Genomic DNA, 23,478 nt, shown 5'->3' on the forward strand with positions numbered 1-23,478 from the left:
ACCATTTCCTTTATAGTTTGTAAAGGGTTTTCATCCCTGTGGTTTTACTGGTCCTCATGAGGCAGCTTCATTTATTCTTACTTGACAAAGCTCAGTGGCAGAGCTGGCCTTAAACCATTCTGTCCCAAAGTGGATTCCAAGAAATCCTAGTCCTAAAACGTGCTCTAGGGAAAGCGTTTTGTGGTCAAGTAAGTTTGGGAAACTCCGAGAACCATATCCTCCTTTTGGGGGTTCACCAGGCCCTTTGGCATAGTAAAGGCTCTGAGAGGTTCAGTAGGAGAGACTTCTTTAATCAGGGTTAACCCAGCCTCTGCTCACCTTATTTAACTATGCAGACTCTATTTCACAGAAAAACTATTAACCTGCTACAGAAATGCTGCTCCAGGGAAATGCGTGTATGTGATCCCTCCTCGCCGTATTTCCTGAGGCAGTGGAGTTTGGAGCAGGGCTGGGAGGGCGACAGGCAGCAGACATGCTCGCGGGGCCGTTAGAGCTGAAGCCCTCCCCTCAGGCTGCCTCTTCTCTTTCCTGTACCCGCAGGGCTGTGAGTTCCAGATAATTCACTCAATATTAGGTACAGTCAGTCCTGCTTACATCTGGGGCGGGATCAGAGGGGCTGTCTGACTGGTTGAGTGTGGGGCCATGGACAGTGCAATGCGGGGAGATACGGGAGTGGGCAGTCCATGGCCAAGGGGAGAATTCTACACGGATGCACAACAGGCTCCGGTCACGTCTGCCTTTGACAGTGACCGAGGGAATTACCCCATCCCCATCTCCCCAAATACACAAAGCTCCCCGAAGCAGAGTAGGCGTAAGAAGACCAGGGTTTGAATCTTAGCTCCATGCCTTTGGTAGATGACTTAATCTCTCTGAGCCTCACTTGCTTTGTCCTCAAAATGGAGCTAACACCACCCACTTCGTGATGTCATGAGGATTGAAGACATGTGTGTGAAAGTGCCTCCCTAGCCCCACAGCTTTGCGGGCTAGCTGCCCCCTCCCTTCTGCCGCTCTCCCCAAGTCCCTCCAGTCTTACTGCAGTCAGACAAATGGCTCCCGCCACCTCTGTGCTCCAAGAGCATCTCACCTGCACCGCCCTCTAGCTCTCCCACCACCCTGCCTCCTGCTATTTCATTATGTGCCTGTCTCCCCATTGGACTCAAAATTCCCCGGGGGCTGTAGCCGACTCTGCCAGTGCCCCACCTGTATCCCTCAGGCCGACTCCCAGCTGCCAGCATCTGCTGCCCTTCTCCTGAGGTCTTCCTCTTCAGCTGCAGAGGCCACCCTGTCCTTGCAAAGAGCAGGACAGAAGTGCCAGGGAGCGAACACCCCGACCCGAGCAGCCCTCAGCCAGTTACTGGCAAGAGTGCTCTGTAGATAAGCCAGATCCTCGGGTGGCCTGACTGTGAGGCATGGATTCCACAGCACTTCCCAGAACCCCCCACTGGGATGAGGCTCCAGCTGCCCCCCGTTCAGGGACCTGATGGTACCCTCTGTTTTGGACGCCTTCCCTTTCTCTTGTCAATGCCCTACCGTCCTTCTGGAGCTGTCGGCATCTCCTGGATGAGTCCGTGCTTAGGGTCTGCTTCTGGGGGAACCCGAGCTAAGGTAAGGGCCTCTTCTACGTGTTTTTCATCACCACATCACCCTTAGCACCAGGCACACGGTGGGTACCTGATGAGTCTTTTCTGAATCAGACAGAAAGGAACCATAAGCACAGGCACCTGAAGCCCATGTCCTAGCACGGGCTGGCCGAGGCGGGTGCCCGGGGCTCCCAGGGCAGGACGGCTGCTACTTCCTCTCCTCTGCACCTGCCCCACCTGACACCTGGTCAAACCTTGGCAGGTGCAGAGGACCCACAGTCTGGCCAGCATCCTTCCTCAACGAGAGAACAGCTCGGTGTTGTGTTTTGAGACCCTTTCCTGAGTAATGGTTGAGAAGTTCTGCTCTTGTACTAAGAATAGTGGTTATTCCTGGTACGTTTGATTTGGGGGTTGGGGGGAGTGTCACATCGCTCTATTTATCCCACAGTCTGTACGCAGTTACTGAAACTGTCACCGTGCCCTATATGCCACAGGCCATTATGTGTATTTCAAACCATTATATAAATGGACTTGATCTGGTACTTCTGAATGTCATTAAACTCCTCCCACACCCGTAACAACACAGTTACCATGGAAACGAATACTTTGGAGAAGGAAAGGTATAGGGAAGAAAGCAGATGGACTGGGGGGAGACGCACCCGCCGATTACTATTTCCAGAGCACGGGGCTCGGTGGTGTGACACGGCCACTCTGAGTCAGATTTTTATTGACTCTCCTTTGATAAAAGGTCTGGATAATTCATCTCGGCCTGAACCTGCTCATTCCGGCACACAGCTCTAAAACTTTATGGTACCGCAGGCCGTTAGGCACCCTCATTTATTCAGACTGTCCCTCCCTGGGGAGGAGGGTGGAGGGAGGGTCTCAGCATTCAGTGATGCAGCCTCTGGGGCTGGCTGAGGATGGGCAAGGGGAGGCAGAGAGAGGAAAGGATGCCTACTTAGGGCATAGGTGGCGTGGGGTGAGACCCCGGGATTTTGGCCAGTGGCTGCTACCTGTCCCTCGGTCCCATTGTCCCCAGTGCAGCCAGAATGACAAAACTGTAGACTCTCGGGGTTGAAGGGGTGTTTTCTATTTGAAACTCCTTTATAAGAGCCTGGCCGAGGAGCTGCCCATGGCCTTGGTAGGCAGTGAGTTTCCTGTCTTTGGAGGGATTCAAGCATAGGCTGCAATGACCTCTTATTTTTTTTTAAGTTTTTACTAAAGTATAGTTATTTACAATGTTGCGCTAGTTTCAGGTGTACAGCAAAGTGATCAGTTATACGTATACATATATGAGCTCTTTTTTTAGATTCTATTCCCATGTAGGCCATTACAGAGTATTAAGTAGAATTCCCTATGCTATACAGTAGGTCCTCGTTGTTTATCTATTTTATATAGTGGAGTGTATTTGTTAGTCCCAATCTCCCAGCTTATCCCTCCCCCCCTTCCCCTTTGGAAACCACAGTTTGTTTTCTATGTCCGTGAGTCTGTTTCTGTTTTGTACGTAAGTTCATTTGTATCATTTTTTAGATTCCACCTATAAGTGATGTCATATGGTATTTGTCTTTCTTTGCCTGACTTAACTTCACTCAGTGCGACAATCTCTAGGTTCATCCATGTTGCTGCAAGTGGCGTTATTATTATTACATTTTATGGCTGAGTAATATTCCGTTGTATATATGAACCACATCTTCTTTATCCATTCATCTATCGATGGACACTTAGGTTGCCTCCATGTCCTGGCTATTGTAAATAGTGCTGCTGTGAACATTGGGGTGCAGGTATTACAATAGCCTCTTAGAATAAAATTTGTTCCCAGGGCTCAGGTATCACTTTCTCCAGGAGGCTTTCCTGGGCCCTGCTCACCTGGCCTACAGTTTGACTGGATTCCTCTTCTCTGCTCCCATAGCTCTTTACACACCGGGTTACAGCCATTATGACGCTGTGTTGTAATTGCTGTGATATCCTTGGGACAGGGACTGTGTCTTTACATGCCAAGGGCCCAGCACAGTGCTGGGCATGGAGTTAGCACTTAATACATGGTTGGTGAATGAATGAGCACGCAGCACCACAGTACTCAAAAGTATTTACGTGGATTGGTACTTGGCAGGGCTAGTGAGCCATCAGAAGAGGGTGTAGACTAGATGACCTTGGGTCCCTTCTGGCCTTGAGAATCTCTGATGATATGGTTCTAAACCTGCAGATATGGTTCTAAACCTGACGATACCTAAATTTCTGTGTCTCCCAAGCCACAGTGCTTAACCATTAAGCATACTAACCACAAGGCTAAAGAGAAAAAACAAAACCAAAACAACCCCAAAATCAACTTGACATGAAATATGTCTAATCTCTCCAAGTGGAGGATGAAGTTCCTGAGGACGGAGGCTGTATCCAGCCTCTGAAGCTCCTGTACCCGGCACAGTACTGGGCTCATAGGAATATGTTTCATGTCAAAACATACCCCTGTATCAAAAAAACCTACTTCCCTTCCTTTTCTCCAGAGGTCCTTGCTTCTTGTCTCTTTCAAAACATGGTCCACCCCCCACCCCCAGAAGTGGTCCAAGAAAATGTGAGTTCTTTACCTATAAAGTAAACATAAGCTCTAGACAGCAAAGCCTGAATGCCTAAAATAAAAATGGAAGACCTGGGAGGGGGGTGGACTTAGGCTCAGGAGTCTGGGTTCAAGCCTTCGCTGTACCGCTCGCCAGCTGTGCTGTTCTGGGCAAGCCCATCCCTGTCCTGAGTCTCGGCTTCCTCTTTCCCAGGTGATTTCTAATGTTTCCTCTGTGATTCTCAAGTTGCCCAGTCCCAGCATCTTGGGAGCCACTGCCCAGGGGCAGAGAAGTTCACTGTCCTTGCTCTTCTTTCATTGTCTACTTTGTGCAAACATGATGCCATGAAACATTATCCTGGGAGATAATGGAGACCAAGCAGAACTTACAGACTTGGGAAGGGAAACAGGTCTGAGCTAAATAATTGCAAAATGCACTTCTATGTACAGACTGAGCTAAGCCCTTGGAAGGAAAGAAATATGAGACCATGTAACACAGAAACTTGATCGAGACTGGGGAGGGGTGGGTCTGAGGATGCCTCACTGGAGAAGTGACACTTCAGCTGAGATCTGCAAGTTGAGCAGGGGTCACTATGTGAAGGGTTTGGGGATGGGGTGTGGCGAGCGTGGCCAGTATCCTAAGAGGGGGGACCAGTGTAGACAAAGGCTATGGCAGGCGGGAATATGCCCTGTTGGAGGAGCCAAAAGCACACTGATGTGACTGGAGTACAGAGTATTAAGGGGGCAACATGAGGCCAAGGGGGTTGGTAGCAACTAGGTCACAGAGAGCCTTATAAAACATGCCGAGCATTTAGGTATTTTCCCTACCGGCAATAGAAAGCTATTGAAATATTTTCAAGAGGAAAGTGACATTTTCAGATTTGCATTTTGAACTATTGCTGTGGCTAAAGGATGGAAGAAGAACTGGGAGGAAGGGGCTGAGCTTGATGGACACAAGGAACCAGTTAGGAGAGCACAGCTGCAGTCCTGGTCAGGGGGCGTTGGCGATGGGTAAGGGCGCTGGCCGTCAGATGGGCAGAGGTGGACGGATTCGAGAGACAGTCGGGAGGTAACATTTCTAGGTCTTGCGGAGGATTGGAGAGGGGTGTGAGGGAAACTGAAGTCTGAAAAGGAGCTTGGCAGGGTCTGTGGTCTAGATGGCCCCCAGCTCGCCTTAGAGCAGCAGGGAGGGCTGGTGGCTGGAGGAACAGGTCTGGGGAAAAGCTCCGAAATCCACTGTCAGATGGAGGCAGGAGAATGGAAATGGTGGGCTCCTTGTTCCAAGGCGCCGAGCTAATTAAATAACAATCATAAAGCGCCCTGGAAACCTGAGTCTTGCCATAAATAATAAACAGGCACGTTATACAAATAATGAGCTTTGCAGCCCCAGTGGAAGAAAACACATCAGTAAGAAAAATGAAATAAGAAGAAATGCACCCAAAAGCTCCAACTAACAAAATGATGGTATTAGCCAGTATCCGGGGCGCCCTGGCAGGCGGTGAAGGGACTGTCTCAGGAAAATGATGGTGGGCCCTCGGCATGAGCCAGACTCTGGGGGACGACAGGCAGAGGGCCAGGAGCTCGAGTGTGAGCCGACCCACCCTCCCCCGGGTCAGGTCCCCGGGCCAAGTCCAGACCACCGGACTCCTGCCCACGCCGCCAAAAAAGAAAGTGCATCTTGTCCTGCAGGCCAGCGCGACGGCCTCCCAGCCACCCAGGGTCCAGCTGACATGGGCCCGAATTCATTCTCTAAGGACAGACAGAAACAGACACACGTCTGCCTCTGAGGCTGCCGAATTTCCTAGTGCTGGTTTCTTTGGTGACCAAAGCGTTTAAAATTATGGGGTGGGGGGTGAGAAGAGGGTGTGGCAGGGTGTTGAGAGCCGGGGTAGATTTTTGAATCATCACATTTCAAAGACGGAACGGAGATCATATCCAACAGTACCCAGTTTTCCCCACTAAGAGGTTATCTATCATCCCGGGGTTTAGGGATCTGCCCCAGGCCATACACATGCCCATGGGCCACCTCTACTCATTATCACTCTATGAGGGGACAGATGGGGAGCAGTGGACGTGTTAGACTCATTCTTAAGGATTAGGGGACAGGGGTGCAGGAGGAGAGGATGGGTGCCCCTGCCCCCCCAAAGAACTTCCGAGCTGCTCAAGATGCCTGGATTCTCATCCTCCAGGGCTCTGTCTCCCTCACAGGCTGAAAGGCAAGGACGTTGGCATGCAGAGCCTGGCCTAGGAGGATGGTGCCCCCAGGGGCTGTGCTGCAGCCTGAGCCTGTGTGGACCAGTGGCCATGGAGCAGGCCTTCTCCTTCCTCGGCCCCTCCCGCCCCTCCCGCCCCTCCCGCAGTGGCCCACCCCCAGTCAACGAAGCTGCCTTTGCTAATCACTTGCACTTGTTTCTTTCTGGGAAGATGAAAGTGACAGTGCTGGGAGGCATATCTGCTTTCCCTTCACTGAGCCGGGAGAAGCAGCCGGTCCCTGTGATTCTGAAGGTCTGGGGACTCTGCTGCCCACCAGATGCGCAGCCGGAGGAGAGAGGACGAGAGCCTCATGGGCAGGCCCACCTTGGCCTTGAAGGGACCCCCGGGCAGGGAGGCCAGGGCTTCACGGCTTCCCCTCTCCTCCTTTAAGCATCCTCTTCCTTACTTCCCCTTCATTTCCCCCTTCTAGAGTCCTAGGGCCCAGTAGCCTTTTCTGGTTCCATAGAAAGAAAGGGTCTTCCCTGGCCTGTGTCTCCCTCCCCACGTCTTTCCTGATTTTCTCCCACATCAGCTGGGGAGTTTCCTGTCTTCTGCCCCCGTTTTCTCCTGCCCCTTCCACCTTCTCTGTATTTTCAAGTCAAAGCCTTAGGGGCTTCCCCTCCGATCATGGCCTCAGCCTCCTCTTTCCAAATTCAACGAGGGCTGGACTGGATGTCAGGAGAGCTGGGCTGTAGTCCTGGCTCTTCCAGCAACTTCCTACTGACCCTGGGCGAGTCCCTCCGTGGTCCCAGATCTCCCTGGGTGGGTGGGCTGTGCTACAGTCGCTAGAGTTGCTCACGGTTCTAACAGAGAGGAGTACTGGGCTTTCTGAGAGGCAAGCAGAGCCCCTCATCTGACACTACGCGAGAGCTTCCTATTCTGCCCTTGGATAGGATCCGCCCTGGGTAAGCAACGTGCATCGAGCAGGTGAGTGGTTCTGGGCTCTTCAGGAGAAATGGGTAATCAGGTAATCGGGGGAGGATGGAAAGAGGAAAGGGAATGGGGTGTGTGTGTGTCATGTTAGGGCACTTCCCCTTGCATATCTGCTGGGAAATACCCGCCTAGTGATGCCCCAGATGACAAGGTGGCCCAGCAGTAGGAGGGGTGAGGAAGGAGGGCAGGTGGGTACAGGACGGACAACCCCACTGGTGGCCTCACCTCCTAGCCCTCCACTTGGCTGACCTGCCCGAGTCCTAGCCTCCCCGGAGGGACTGTAGCACTGGCCTCGGAGGAGAGGCTGAGAGGTAAGGCTTATGGAATTGCTGGGGACGTGCTCTACGTCAGGATGCTCTGCCTCCTGAGCTCCTTCTCCAGACCCACCTTACCCTTGTGGGTGGCTTTGGGTATTCCTCCATTGCCACTCCTGGCACTCATTAATTACTTAAATTGAAATTGATTACTCCCTATGTGCGAGACACTGGGCTAAGGCCCAGGGACTGGCAAGGAAATGAGGGAGCAGGAGCCTTGCCTTCCTGAAGCTAACTCTTAGGTGGGACAGTCTAATGGAGTAAGTGCCACAAAGTAAATAGGCTGGTTGTCACAATGGAGCACAATGGTGGGGGCAAGAGGGGTATCTGCTTTAGGTAAGGTGGTCTGGCAGGACCCCCTGTGGAGGTGACAGGAACACTGAGATGCGCCTGTGTGTTTCTATTGGGAGCGGGAGGGCAGGGGCTGTGTCTTATTTACTTTTAAAGCTCCAGTGCTTAGAACAGTGGCTGGCACTTACTATGAAAGATTGGTATTATTTTTATGGTGGGTATTCTTTGAAAGTTTGATGAATAAATAAATGATCTCCTTCCAGCAGTTCCTACTTAAAGCACCATGTACTTAATCACATGAAGACAATTATGTCAAACAAATTTAATAGTCCCATGCCTAGTCTGTCTTTATTTGCTCCTTTCTTGACAGCCCTTCATTGATTTTTGTCCATATCTCCATTTGACGCCTCAGATGTGTTGAGTCCAAACAGGAAGGAACACACACACACACGTTTTACCAGCCACCTCCATTCCTGCAAATGCTGCAGATTCTACCCGAGAAGCTATTACGTGCTCCTAAATAGAGCAAACCTCTCATTAACCATCACATGCCTCCTTAAATGATTTTTTTTTTTTTTTTTTTTTTTTGGCAGTACGCGGGCCTCTCACTGCTGTGGCCTCTCCCGTTGCGGAGCACAGGCTCCGTCTGCGCAGGCTCAGCGGCCATGGCTCACGGGCCCAGCCGCTCTGCAGCACGTGGGATCTTCCCGGACCGGGGCACGAACCCGTGTCCCCTGCATCGGCAGGCGGACTCTCAACCACTGCGCCACCAGGGGAGTCCCTTAAATGATCTTTGAATAGTGTTTTCTTTGTATTGCTTTTTGTAGTTTAACGGCACCAGTTGCATTTACTCTAGCTTATGAGAAACCCCAGATCTATAAAGTTCCTGTTCATTCATTATTTTTCTCTTGCTTCTTCTCAAGCTGTTATTTTTGGGGGGAGTGTAGTGAGGAGGAGAGAGTGGAAGGAAAAGAAAATAAAAAGATACCAAATTAAGGAAACAAATGAAATAGGGGACGACTTCTCCCCGGGTGACAGACACCCTGTTAGATACTGTTAAACAGAACAAACGTGCTTTAATACAGCACTAGTTGGTCTTTTATTTTTATTCTAAATTGCAAATATAATGCTCACCGCCTTATCTTTGATGGAAGAGGCAGCTAATTGTTCCAATGTCTCACTAATTCTAACACCCGGGAGAAAAAATTATCATTTTTAAAACTCTTCTACCAATTGTTCAGTTTACAGCAAGGAGTGTAGTGCAGCGGGGACAGAGATGTCTGTTTCTTGATCTATGTCACAGCTGCGATTCCAGTTCAATTATTAATATGTGGAAGTTATAATCATTTTGAGTATTGGAACAAGATAATTATAAACCATAAAACAGCTCCCCATGCTTGCCGATGCTTTTTTCTTATGTGCAAACATGTTGGAGTTTGGGCATGTGAGCTTTAGAAAGAGAAAAAAATGTATAATATGGCACTCGGGGCAGTAAGCCTGGCTGGAGTGGGAGCAGAGAAACATTCTTTTCCTTTCCAGGCCCCTCCCGCCTCCCCTCCTCAAGCCTCCCACCCCTCCAGAGCCAAAGCTTACCCCCCCACCCCCGGCATCCCTCCTTCTGCCCCAGTGACTCACCCGCCTCCTATCCTGTCTCCTCTGTTAGCTGAGATTTGTAACTCCTCACACATGGTGGTTTCACTTGCTTACCACCCCCTTGTCTCCTCGTTTACCCAGAAGCAGCAGCAGCTACTGTATGTGCTGTTGTGTGTGAGCCTGAATGTGTGCGGGGCGGGGGGGGGGGCATTTGTGAGGGGTGAGAATCACAGGCACAGAGGAAGGCGGGGCTGGGGCTTAGCCGTCCTGTTACCTCCTGGCTATTGCCGTTGTCTCTGTTGCCTTTTCCTTGATTCTCAGTTTGTCTTCACTGGCGGAGGGTATAGATTGGGGTAGAGCATTCCTAACCAGGTCGACCACAGTCAGTTGAAAGGAATAACCCGTTTATATGGATTGTGTGTGTTTGAAGAGGGGACTTAGAGAGAAGAGGCATTGTTCTGGCATCTTCCGTTTTTAACAAGAAAAAAACAGTTTAAAATGCCGCCTCAGCTTAGTTGTTGCACAAAGTAAGGCTAACTGTCCTCAGAAGTCATCTGGTGCTGGTCGTGTTTCCAAGTCCTCCTCTAGTCCTCCCTGACTTTCTTCCTTCCTTCTTTACTTGAACAAAGTCTAAGGAGATATTAAGGCTGCATTTATTTTTCTTACCATTTTCCTAATCTCTGGTTCAGAGTATTACCATCGTACATTTCTGCTATGGCAAAGAAATGGATTGAATTGTGTTCCCCGACTGCACCCCCCCCCCGCCACTGCTCCTATGTTGAAACCCTAACCCCTAATTGTGACTGTATTTGGAGATACGGCCTTTACAAAAGTGTTAAGGTTAAATAAGGTCATAAGGGTAGGGCCCTGATATGATAGGATTAGCGTCTTTGTAAGAAGAGACACCAGAGCGCTCTCTCTCTCTCTCTCTCTCTGCCATGTGATGACTCAGTGAGAAGGTTGCTGTCTGCAAACCAGAACGAAAGCTCTCACCAGAACCTGACCATGCTGGCACCCTGATCTTGGACTTCCAGTCTCCAGAACTGTGAGAAAATAAATTTCTGAGTTTAAGCCAGTCTATGGTATTTTGTTATGGCAGCCCAAGTCACTTGTGAAAATTTGGAGGGAGTCAAATCGTGTTCATCAGCCTTGTGATATGAATTTTTTTAGGCCCCAAGATCTTGAGGCAGTATCCTTCTACTGAGGTCAGGCACTCAGAGCTTGAGCTTTCAAATCCAATCCAAGTCCTGACTTTTTGGCACCCCTGTTCCCTGTGACCCTCATTTCAGCTTCTCTAATGAGCATTGCCAGCAAGAGAATGTGTCTATTCAGCACCATGGACAGAGGCATGCTGTCAGTTTCTACAAATTAGATGTTACTGCCTCGGCTCTCAAGAACGTGGTGTTGGGAAGGGAGGGGTAGGCTGCGAAAGAGAAAAGTCAGGAAGGGATACTGACTGGTTGGATGCAGAAAATGCAGCCCTCAACCCTGGCTGTGCTCAGCCACGGAGCTCCGACAAAGAGGAAGTAGCTTCTTGAGGCTGTTGCCTTCTTACACAGACAGGCATTGAAACGGGGGAGGTGATAGTCTTTATGTTTAATTGTGCTGGCTTAACGGCTGTCAAACTGTCAGTATGATGTGTGCTGGCAACAAACCTACAGCGGGTGAGGCATTAGGTCTGGGGAGCACAGGGGGTTGTGGGTGTCATGGTCTGTGGGCTGGGAGGAGAGCCAGCTAAGGAGCATAGGAAGATGCGAAGGAAGAGCATAGGAAGCTAAGGAGCATAAGGAAGATGTTAAGGAAGAGCATAGGAAGATGGCTAAGATGGTACAGGTGAGCTGCCTTTTTCATGCCTGGAATGGGAATGAGGCTACAGGGACCCTGGTCCTTGAGTGGGGAGGGGCCCAGCTCATGGCAAGCTGGGCTGGTGAGAAGCCAGGGTTTCATTTGTCTGACTTTATTGAATAAATGGCCTCCCCAGCCATTGCTTACCTACTTTTGAAGCCTGACAGTCTGTGGCATCTGATGGAAAGGCTTATGAACTGCATGGAGACAGATGGCTGGGGATGAGGAGATTGGCTCTTTATTACAGCAGGCCCGTCAGTGACAGCACTCCTCTCACATCCTAGCCTCCACATCAATGTCAATACCTTCCTCCAGCCTTCTGTGGCCCAGTCAAACCTCAGAGGAAAGACCCAGTGCTAGAGGAAGGCAGAATGGCCTATGAGTAAGTGGGAGAGGTAGGGCCGATGGAGTCGGAAAAGAGGGCAGTTTTTCGAGGGGAAGTTCTTTGAGAATAGAAACACTGCCTTATTCTTGTATAGTATCCTCCCAAATGCCCCGTGAGGTGCCGTTAATTCAATAAGCGTCCAAGACATGTGAATGATTAAGGAAAAGGGCAGAGAGGTCTGGATTAGAAAAGATAATAGAAGCAGATTTAATTGCACTGGGTGGGTAGCTGAGGACCAAAAGGAAACAAAGAGAGAGGAAGAGAAGGAGGGGGCACAAAGGGAGGAGGGAAGATAGCATATGAAGCATGCTCGTGAATCAGCATACAGTGCTTCAGGCATTAGGTCCTCTTCCCCATGTTACTAGCTGGACGGCTTCACGGAAACCAAACGGATGTGTCCACTGTCCTTTCTGAAATGGCCCAGGCTCTTTTTCCTGGTACCGTAGTTGTAGGGCATAACTTCTTCCCTCCCCATTTCCCCTGAGAGGGCGGGTTCTCACTGACCTTCATTCATTCTCCGAAACTTGTCCTTGGCCATGTAGCCCAGCACCAGACAGCATCCTCTCTTCTGGAGCCCCAGCTCTGGAAGAAAAGCAGAGGTCGGTGAGGTGGGAATGGGTCAGGGGTCAGTGCAAGGGATGTAAAGCTTGTTGCTCTTATAAACAGGGCTACTTAATTACTTAACAAACATTTAGAAAGCACTTACTATGGTCCAGACATAATTTAAGACCAATAATTTCGTCATTTGATCCTCACAACAGCCCTGTGAGGTATACGCCATTGTTATCCCCATTTACAGACATATTAAGCAGGCAGCCTTAGCTGAAAGAGCTGGTCGGTGGCACAGCTGGGATTTTGAACACAGGCAGCCTGACTCCAGCGTCCATGTTCATAACCGTTACTCTATAGGTTCACGAGGCCCTATATATCCCAGGCATAGGGACTATGCTCTGATCACACTGAGATTGTTGTCAAGCCAGAGAAGAGGCAGAGTCCAGCCAGCGGTGTCCAGGATGGAACAGTACAACTAGACACAGTGGCCAAAGGAGTGATTGGGTAAATTTGGAAGAAGACACAGGGGTCAAGGTGTAGGTAGAAGGAGTCTATCTTTTGGGAGAGAGTGAATTTCTGGGGCTGGGGATCCCTGTTCATCCTTATATTCAGGCGCAATTCAGCATTGTCATCCGGCACTTATGAGGTGTAAACACAGTGTAGAGCACAGGGGTGGGGATGGCTGAGAGACGTAAGACATAGACTCTGGTCCCACAAGACTTTGACCCAATGGAACAAGAGGTTAGAACAACAATTCCAGGTAGCGAAAGCAAGAGACCGTTTTCTCCCCTACGATATTTTGTAAATCAGTGCTCATTGTGTGTGAGCGTTGGACTGGAGTACCTCAGCCAACCGGGCAAGATTTCCTCTCTGGTATTTATCCTTTCTTCCTCACCTGTCTTCAGCACTTGTGGGCTTTGAAGCAATTCCACACCAAGTTTCTCTTTTGACCCTCACAACAACTGCATGAGGTAGGCAGATCGGTTATTACTATTCACATTACGCAGATGAGAAAATTGAAGTTCAAAGATGTTAAGTGACTACCCATGATTATTGTAGACTCCCTGCCCCTCCCTCTTTGCTTTGGAGTCATACAAATGTGGCAGCTGCCATAAACTGGGTAAATGGATAAGGGGTCTGATTTCTGGAGGTGGGGACGTGCCTGCAGCTCCTTCCAGGTTTTGCTAGCTTTCTGGACGCCCAGATACTCTCTCCATCGGTTTCTTAGAGAAGGAGGTTCCCCCTGAGGGGTGTGTCACAGCAGCTTCTCCCACGACACTGGGTGTTCCTCTGAGCCCTAGACAGTCTGCATCTAGGCTGTCAGAGCACAGAGAGGCTGGGCTCGTTCTGCCCCCTACCCCTCCACCCACCTCTTGTGGCCCAGGCCCAGCCTCTCTGGGCAGCAGGATGAAAGGGCCCAAGAGACACAGCTAAGTCGAGCTCAGGGGCTCCAGCCCCAGAGGAAAACAAAGTGTGGTGGGCGGTGGCAGAAGCCATGGCCCAAGGAGGTCGCAGGCTTTGATCTCCTGATTCTTTAAAGGGGTTTATTGACTATCAGTAAAGAGCAGAGAAGCAGATCTGAGCGTGCCTTTTCCAAAGGCACTCACTTCTCTTCCTTTCCCTCCACGCTTGTCTGAAGGCACGGCCAAAACGCCCTCACTTCAAACAGCCTTACATCTCGGGCGTTCAAATTGACGATGTTAAGTTCCCTCATCCAAGGCCTTGGCCCTTTCTTCAGGGGCTCCTGCTCTGTTGAAAGCCGTGCGGATCAAAGGCCCTTTGATGTTTACTTACTATATTTGCGGATCCTTTCTAACAACCACCTTCAAGAGGCAGGAATGCGGCATGCCAGGAGGGGGCCAGCGGAAGCCCAAGCTGTGGGGAGGCTCTGAGCTCCAGCAGACAATAGCCTCTTGCCTGGCACTGTATTGAAACCTCAACATGCTGACGACAGGCAGAGTTAACCAGCCCATTATAATTGCATGCATATTGTTCATCATCACAATGATACAATTGCTGATGATTCCTATTCTATTTTCCACTGACTTCTTACGCTCATCTGAAGCACATCTGTAGTAGCTCCTAATGAGAAACGGAGCCTGGGTTCTTGCATTGAGTCCAGGAACGAGCCCAGGTGAGCACTGAGGGGTGGAGGGCGGCAGATGCTGGATGGATTTTGGCCCGTGTTCGTGCTGGGCTTCCTGGATAGTCCCCTCGACTCTCAAGGAAATGGAAGAAGCACGATTCTCCTAAAGATTTCGAGACCGGGGACAACCTGTTGACTCTGTGTTATCTGGGCTGGCTGTCTCTGCCACTGCAACCGACCCTGTCCTATGTCATATATAATATGCCCCCGGGGGAATCGCCCAGGGAAAGAGGCTGCACATACGCACGGTTATTATAAGTAAGAGTCTCACTGACCATGTCTGACTTTTGCAAATGAGCAGGAAAAGAAGTTTTTTTAAAAAAACCTGATTACTAAAAGAAATGGAGGACCAGGCAATTTCTCAATGTATTTGGCTCATTTAATTTGACACTTGTGGGTTAGTCTTAATTATTTAGGCGTCTACATTACAAGGCCCTAATAAGCACACTGCAGAAATGTATTAAGTGAGAGGGCTCTCTGACTGAGTCTTTACTGAGAAGTGGGGAGAAGCCACTGGGATCTTTGCAAGAAAGAGCAGGTTGGGGGATCAGCGAAGTGGGAATTATCTAGCTATCCATATATGAAAATTTGGGGTGTTCTTGGGAGAGATATTGCAGAGCTAAATTAGAGGTCATTGTTTCCACATGAGGAAGCAGGCCAGGGGCCAAAGTGAGGGAGGGGAGGAGAATCTAGAAACACAGGTGTGGAGGATGGGTGTGGTCAAAGATACTGACCAGAGAGAGAGCTGGGGGGAAGCAGGAACCTATGGCATCCTCTTGGGAAAACGTCACCAAGCCAGATCAACCAGGCTATTACGGGAGAGATGAAAGAATGTGATAGAAAGAACAATCATTGTTGAACAATCATGGTGAATCAATGATTGTCAATCAATCAAAAGTGAATCCATCATTCGCTTTGTGATCTAGAACAGCCACCAGACTGCGACCTTCCTTGTCACATGGCATGGGACCGATGGTGGAGTCAGGGTCCTAGATGCGTATTTTAGAACAGCAAGATGATGGGGTCTTCTCCACGTAGACTTTGGGGCTGCAGCCTTTGCCTGAGGACTAATCAGTAGCAGAACCACCAGATGCACCGAATGTACCCATGGGAAATGATGGACGCGAATGGAGTCATCCCGGCTTAAAGGACAGTTCAGAGCAAAGAAGGCCAGTGTCACCTGCAGATGGGGATGTGGAGGCCGCTGTCTCAGGAGGACAAAGAATTAGGGAATGCTGCTACACAATGAAACATTCCCTGGGAAGCGGTGTGTTTCTTAGGGAGAAGTCCAGATTGCACCCCAGGAACTCCCGGCCTCTAGACTGAGCAACAGAAGGGTGAGGATAGTGCCTTTTTAGGCTCAGAGTCCTTAGCCCTAAGCACAGTGCCTGGCACGTGGCAACGGATCAGGAAAAGTCTGACTTAATGGGTAGTAATCAGTTCTCCCCGACCCGGGCCAGAATGGAATCAGGAGGGCTTAACCCTGGCACAGTGGATTAGGTAGATGCAGATGGTCTGAAGTGAATGAACATTGTAATTCATCAGAACAGGAGTCTGGGAAGCGTGAGGTTTCCTCTCGGGAGGAATAAAGAGGGATGGCTTCCTAAATGGAATGGTTTTCCTTCAGTTTCAGAGGGTGAGGATGGGACTTTTTCTAGCCCAAGGATTCCTTTATTCTTACGAGTAATCATAATGATAGTGCAGTGATATTACCTCACATTTGTGGGATACTTATTTTTTCACGATGCTGTCATATTCACTATCTTATTGGGTGTTCACAGTAGCTCTGTGAAGCACGCAAGGAGGAAATGATTTCCTCCGTTTTGTTTTCAGAAACAGGCTCAGAGAAGTAAAATGACAACTCAAGGCCAAAGCACAGTTGGTGACAGTGCTCAGGCTAGAATCCAGGTCTGATTTCTGGCTAATTCTTAGGGTAGGTTCCGGGATCCCAGGGCTGCTGATGCCATGATTCAAGACAGAGAAGAGACAGCAGAGATCAGTGGTCCTGGCTGGGACTGTGGGGTGAACTGTGTCCCCCCAAATCCAATGTTGAAGTCGTAACCTCAATACCTCAGAATGTGCCTTTATCTGGACAAAGAGACTCTACCAAGGTAGTCAAGTTACAATGGTCAATGGGGAGCCCTAATCCAATATGACAGATGTCTTCATAAACAGGGGAAATTTGGGACAGACACACATATAAACATGGAGACGGCCATCAATGAGCCAAGAAGGGAGGCCTAGAACAGAGCCTTTCCTCACAGCCTTCAGAAGGACCCAACTCTGCCAACATCTTCTGTGGACTTCTAGCCTCCAGAACTGTTAGGCAATACATTTTTGATGTTTAAGCCACCCAGTCTGTGGCTCTTTGTCACGTCAGCCCTAGCAAGCTAACATAGACAGGAAGAGGGGAGAAGCTGGTCTTTTATAGAACCTGGCTATTTCCATTGGCCAAGACTCTGACTCCCATCCCTTGGTCACAGGGGATGCAGGGAGCAGCATTGCACGACCACTCAGAAGCCTTGTGAGAGGCACCAACTGATTGGAGAGCGGCCAGAGGGGCTGCTAAGGTGGGACAATGGGGGTGGTGGCACAAGAGATGATGGGAAACAGGGCAGGTGGGGAGGGAGGGCAGCTGTGGGTCTTGGTGGCAACCCAGGATGCTGTGAGCATTCCTGCTGCCAGCGTGAGGATGACATTGGCTAGAAGAGTGTTTGCTTATTGCCCCAGCCAGAAACAAATGAGCTGTGAAGTGACCACGGATCGAGCTGGTGACAATGGACAGGTACCACGTCCTTCTCCCTCACCATTTCTTTCTTTCTGTTTTTAAATTTTTATCGGAGTAAAGTTGATTTCCAATGTTGTGTTAGTTTCAGGTGTACAGCAAAGTGAATCAGTTATACATATACCCACTCTTTTTTAGATTCTTTTCCATATAGGCCATTACAGAGGATTGAGTAGAGTTCCCTGTGTTATACAGTAGGTCCTTATTAGTTATCCATTTTATATATAGCAGTGTGTGTGTGTGTGTGTCCATCCCAATCTCCCAATTTATCCCTCCCTCCCTTTACCTCCTCGTAACCATAAGTTTGTTTTCTACATCTGTAACTCTATTTCTGTTTTGTAGATAAGTTCATTTGTACCCTTTTTTTTAGATTCCACATATAAGCGATAACACTCAGTATGACAATCTCTAGGTCCATCCATGTTGCTGCAAATGGCATTATTTTGTCCTCTTTTATGGCTATCCCTCATCATTTCTGAGGCTATTTGGTGCATCTGGGGGCCCTTCTGTCCCCAACGTGCCCAGTCACAGTGGTTCAGGGGTGCCTGCTGAGGACTAACCCTTTACCACCTGAAGCTGTTAGATGGAGCAGGTCCCCAGAAGCCGACCTAACAAGAATAGAGCATGATGGGCGGGCAGTTTGGTGTGGATACAGCAAAGATTTCGGGAGATGAGAAAGTGAGACGAGGCAGGAGACAGAGTCAGGGACCGGACCTGGAGGACCTGGTGAGCCTTGCCTAGGAGTCTGGAATTTTCCTACAGAATGCTTAGCAGAAGAAAGGCCAGACTTGCGTCTTATAAAGACCATATTAGCACTGGGGCAGATGTGGCTGGGAGAAGGTAAGACCAGACAAGGGAGCACAGCTGGGAAACTGTGGAACACTCCTGGCAGGAGGTGATGGGATGACATGTGCCCCCTCTTCCTGCTCTCCCAAGACAGCCTGAGAGGAGAAAGCAGGTGAAAGGACCCTGGGCTTCTCAGAGGGACATTCAGAGCTTCCACATCCCCGCCACCTTGACACAGGAGAGCAGTGCAGGGGCTGAAAATAGCTCCCCAGATAGTTCCAGAGAGCAGGTGGAGAAGACGTCAGCTGGACCTGGCTGGAGTCACAGGGGAGCCCTGGGGGGTAGGGGAGGCCACGTGTGCTGTAAAACCACCACTGCCGGCTGGAGCCTCGCTTCAGCCCTTAACAGTCCTCAGGCTTCTCCGGGCTTCAGTTTTCTCATCTACGAAATATGGATACTGGTAGTAAAACCCTTCTCACATGGTTGCCATGCAAATCCAAGGAGACAGCATTTGATGAAAAGGGCCTCCTCGAATGAAGTACTGATGAGCGAGAGTTCAGGAAACAGAAACAGAATATCAGACTGGGGTTTAGAGATCATCAAATCCCCTTCCTTACCCTCCTTTTTTTCTTTTTTTTTAAACAGCTATGAAAGAGGAGACTCAGGGAGGTGAAATACCCTGCCCAAGGTGATATAATGAGCTGTTAGGTGGCATCTTTGAAGGTCAGTGTGGCAGAGGTAAGTCAGCTGGGCTGGAGGAGTGAAGTGAGTCAGGAGGACCAGCCAGGGGGTGTCACAGGCGAGGCCACAGGACCAGAGGTGCTGGCAACTGAGAGGAAATGGCGACTTGGAGAGATGTTCTTGACCGAGACAATGGGGCTAAGCATCAGAGTGGCTTAGGCAGAGGAAGGGGACAATGGCAACCACAAGGTCTTTAGTGGAGAAGACTGCAGGAAGTGAGGGGGCTGGGTCAGAAGTGATTGACAGGGCTTCCTTGGTGGCGCAGCGGTTAAGAACCTGCCTGCCAACGCAGGGGACACCGGTTCGATCCCTGGTCCGGGAAGATTCCCACATGCTGCAGAGCAACTAAGCCCGCGTGCCACAACTACTGAGCCTGCACTCTAGAGCCTGTGAGCCACAACTACTGAGCCTGCACACTAGAGCCTGCATGCTGCAACTACTGAGCCCACGTGCCTAGAGCCCGTGCACTGCAACGAAGGGTAGTCCTGCTCACTGCAACTAGAGAAAACCCACACACCACAACGATGACCCAAAGTAGCCAAAAAAAAGGAAGTGATTGACAAAGGAAGCCTATGAGGTTACATGTGACAACGGTGCATTTTGGACTTCTGTATTTGAAGGATCCCCAAGTGAACAGGTCCTGGTTGATTACATGAGCACAAGTTCAGATCTGAAGAAATACATTTTTAACCAGCTTCACTGACCTCGGAGAGCAAATATCTTGGTCTGTAGACCAATTCGTAATGTGATGAATTATGTAAAAAGCAGTGGGATGATACAGGTAACCTCTGCTATAGTACGGCTACCACCCCTCCATAACCAGCAAGTATTTACAAAATGCGGCAGCTATAAAACCCAACCCACGAACACTCGAGAGGCACGATGCTCAAGACGAAAATATGTAACACAAGCTTCCTCTCCCAATGAGATTATGATCCAGTTGGTTATGTAAGGCATACACCTGTGAAAAGGTAGCGTCAAAGACAAGCAATGGTTCAGTTAGAGAAGCGTCATGAGGCAGGGCTGGAGTCATTTCTACATGAACGGCAATAATGGCTGTAGGGGTCCCGACGAGGAAAAAGGAGCTCAGGTGGTCGGGTGGGCCTCCTACAGGACCTGGGGGGCTGCAGATTTGTCTGGGGTTTGCCTTGGTTGGGTGTCCGTACCCATGGCCTCTCTCATATGTGTTCTGCCCGGTGGTAGCCCCCTGGTGGCAGGATGCTGGAGTCTCACGTTTGGCGAGTTCTCACTATGATTCTGCTAAACTGCTTTCTGCATCGGGTCTGCCTAGTCCTGTTTTCAGCATAATTACTCACATCCCAGGCAATAAGGGTGCCCATAAATCATGCAAAGATCACAGTTTTCTGATCAAACTCTCTAGGAAAGAGTCCTGAAGAGTGGGATAATAAAGGTTTATTAATCCTGTCTAGTGCGTGGCTCGGGGCCTCTAGGACAAGTAATAAATGTTTAATAGACCAATAATACCTGTTTCATAATTTTTGAATTGCATTGCTTGCTAATGTTAAGTTTATTAAAGCACTATAAACTTTACATTGTTGTAAAGACATAATTGCTCTTTCATTGCTTACTTAATGAGTTAATTATATTAGAACTAAGTTTTTCACTGTTCATGTTAAGTATCAATTAGTTCTCTTAAACAATTGATTTGTATTTAATTAACTATGCTATTACATACCAATTACATCCTTCTAAGAGAAATCTGAAACACACGTGGTCTTAAATTAAATTTTTTGAAACAATGAATTACAGAAAAAGCTCACATCTAAGGCTTCCCTGGTGGCGCAGTGGTTGAGAGTCCGCCTGCTGATGCAGGGGATGCAGGTTCGTGCCCTGGTCTGGGAAGATCCCACATGCCGCGGAGCAGTTAGGCCCATGAGCCATGGCCGCTGAGCCTGCGTGTCTGGAGCCTGTGCTCAGCAACAGGAGAGGCCACAACAGTGAGAGGCCCGCGTACCGCAAAAAAAAGCTCACATCTAGTGATCCTCTTTTAGGAAGAGTTGGCAATCGTTGTGATAATTCCAAAAAATTTTTGTGGCCACCAGCCCATCCTCACTACCTCCTGCAGGGAGCAAGGCTCCTTCAGGCCCCAGATGGTAAGCGCCTTGCGGCTCCCTACAATAGCAAGGACCAGCATCGCGGCAGCCCTTTGCCAGCCCCCGCCTTCTCAGCTGCCTCAGCCGTGCCATTTACTGCCTGGCATGGCCCTACCCCAGTGTGGCCAAGGCAGGCAGCATATCCGCAAATTCCTCACCACCAGCTGTGGGGCCCATGACTGTCTGTGTTGTTCCTGGCCCCAGATCCCATGTGTCTGCAGGGTCCCATGTGGTCCCCAATCCTCCGGCTTCTCCAAATCTCTGCTCACTGCCCCGAGTCTGTACCTCGTGGGCAGGAAAAAGACAGCCCTGGGCATTTACTTTCCTCTTCTTGTTTCACCCTCACACAGACGTTATGAAGCTAGGTATTATTATTCCTGTCTTTGTTTGTAAAGAACTGGACATTTTAGATGGGTAAGGAGTTTGCCAGGGTCCCTCAGCTGTGAGTGGTGAAGCTTGGGCACACCTGTGTGCCTGACTCCGTGCCTGGTGGCTTCCATGCTGGTCTCCCTTCTCTGTGAGATACGACTCCTCACCTACCCTCAGATGCTGCCTGGGGGTCTTTCTCCCAGCTGATTAATTGCTTAGAGTTCCAACGCGGCCACCAGCTGACTCCGGACGTGGCCTTCCTCTGGGCCACTTGGGCATCAGTGCAGCCCCCAGGGTCAGCAGAGTCCACCACACCCCTCTGCACCCTGGAATTGGGACACTGGCTGCCCACCCCTCCCCTGGGGGCTGGACGTGGCCTCGCCTTGCCCCTCTCCACTGGCTGGTATCACCCACCGTGGGGCCAAGCTCACTTCATTCACCAGTGCAATTAAAGTTGCCATTTACTGATTACTTACGATTGCTTAGTCTCTGGGCTGAGTACTTTGCATGCATTATTTTCTATCGTAAAAATTCTGTAAGGTAAGTACTATTATTGTTCCTAATAATAGGAAACTGGTGATCCAAAAGATTAAATATTCACTCAGGGTCAAACAGCTAGTAAATGTGGAGGCCAAGAAAACTGACGATAAACGAGGTTCTTCGCGCTACTAGTATAATCTTTTTGTGAGAGGTGCAGGGAATTGGGGGAAGTTTAATAATGTTGGTGGAGAAGTTTTATGGGAAGCAGTTTTATCACATGTACAAGAAAACCTCAGCCATCTCTGATTTAGGATATCTAATCCCAGTGCTTAATTGCTCTGTGGAGGAGCGTGACAGAGAAACGAGATGATGAAGGCCACCCCTCCACGCACTGGCCTGCCATCAGTCTACTTATCCTGTGAGGAACGGGGACTGCTGAAGGCCATAGGCCTGGAAGACTTTTAGACTTTTCCTAAGAGCAAGTTGGGGGTTGGTGACTAATGATTGAACGGGGCCGATGCTCGAGAGTTGTGGCCCTGCCCCTGGGTATGCTCAGCCTGGTACATGCAGTTAATTACGCTGGGAGGCCAGGCAGAAAGAGGGCATCTCTCCTCTCCTTTTTCTAGTAGGACCAAAAAAGTCCCCAGTGACTAAGACTGAGGGCAGTGGGAGGCCTGCAAGGTCTCCCCACGTCCACGTGCTCCCACCCAGTCCCCTGCCCTTCTCTTCAATACCAGATCTAAAGCCAGAAGGCAGAGCCCCCATAAGAGGCTGTGAATGTAAGACTGATTTGTGGTTTGCTATTCACACAGGTTCGTAGCCCCATTGATCAGGTGGGGCTCAGGAAAGTTAGCAATTTTTCCGAAGTCACACACCTGGGAAGGGGAGGAGTCAGGATTAAAATCCAGGTCCATTTGATCCCAGAGCCCAGGCTGTGCCCTTCTGCCAGGATGTAGCCTAGATGCTGCACACACAGCTCAGGTGACCCGCACAGACCCCAGTGGGAGGAAGGCGACCACGTGTGTCCAGAGGGTGCTGGCCAATTAGGTCAGAACTGCCAGGTGGTCGGGGGGCTCTGAGAAGCCCCCGTGGGAGCCGGGTCCCTGGGGAGTCCGTGCCTGGAGAAGGAAGGGTGGCCTCCAGAGAGGCAGGTGGCGAGGGTAGGGCAGGGAAGCATGGAGGGGTGGGAGTGGGGGTAGGGGACGGCAGGAGCAGTGCTGCTGTTTAGTTTTGTGCTTACAACCCCCCCCTTGTCACCTATTTATGGCCCAAATAAAATCATAAAGGCTGAGGAAGAACCAGGAGGGTCCCATAAAGGCCATGAGCTGGATTTAAAGCATTTCTCACTGGAGTCAGGTGGGGATGGCCAGGCTTTGTCCTCAAGCCCACATCCCACTGGACAGGGCTGGGGTGGAGGGAGACGTCAGTTCTTACCTGGCACAAGGGAAGACGGCAGAGAGAAGGGAAATGTGTCCGAGGAGTGCGGGGAGGGGAGGGTCTTTTAGGGTCTTTGGGATGGAAGGGGGTAGACTAAGCCTCGGTGAGCTAGAGGGCGCTTCCTCCACTTTCTGGGTAGAAAAGCAGGACAGGAGGGAGGCCAGGTGGTGGCACGTTATTGTCCCCAGGCCAGGCCAGTCACAGCTGCCTTGTTCACAGTCCGGTCACCATGCCGTGCCTGGCTGCGTGGGCTGTGTCCATTCAGAAGCTGCACACCTTCCCCTGGGGCAGAGGAGGAGAGTGTGGGTGAGTGTGTAGCCCTC

At 50.0% G+C, this 23,478-nt stretch overlaps 1 protein-coding gene across 6 annotated transcripts in view; it reads right to left on the reverse strand.

Moving 5' to 3' along the window:
• The window catches only part of KIRREL3 (kirre like nephrin family adhesion molecule 3), a 550,312-nt gene that overhangs the window by 115,238 nt on the left and 411,596 nt on the right, over nt 1–23,478 (reverse strand). For all 6 annotated transcript variants that reach the window (XM_060304276.1, XM_060304275.1, XM_030840897.2 and 3 more), the window contains one exon: nt 12,250–12,327. In XM_060304276.1, coding sequence (XP_060160259.1) covers nt 12,250–12,283 — 34 coding nt within the window. In that variant the 5' untranslated portion in view covers nt 12,284–12,327. The remainder of the gene's footprint in view (nt 1–12,249; nt 12,328–23,478) is intronic.

This window comes from Globicephala melas, chromosome 8 (assembly GCF_963455315.2).
Source record: "Globicephala melas chromosome 8, mGloMel1.2, whole genome shotgun sequence".
NCBI classification, from domain to species: domain Eukaryota; kingdom Metazoa; phylum Chordata; class Mammalia; order Artiodactyla; family Delphinidae; genus Globicephala; species Globicephala melas.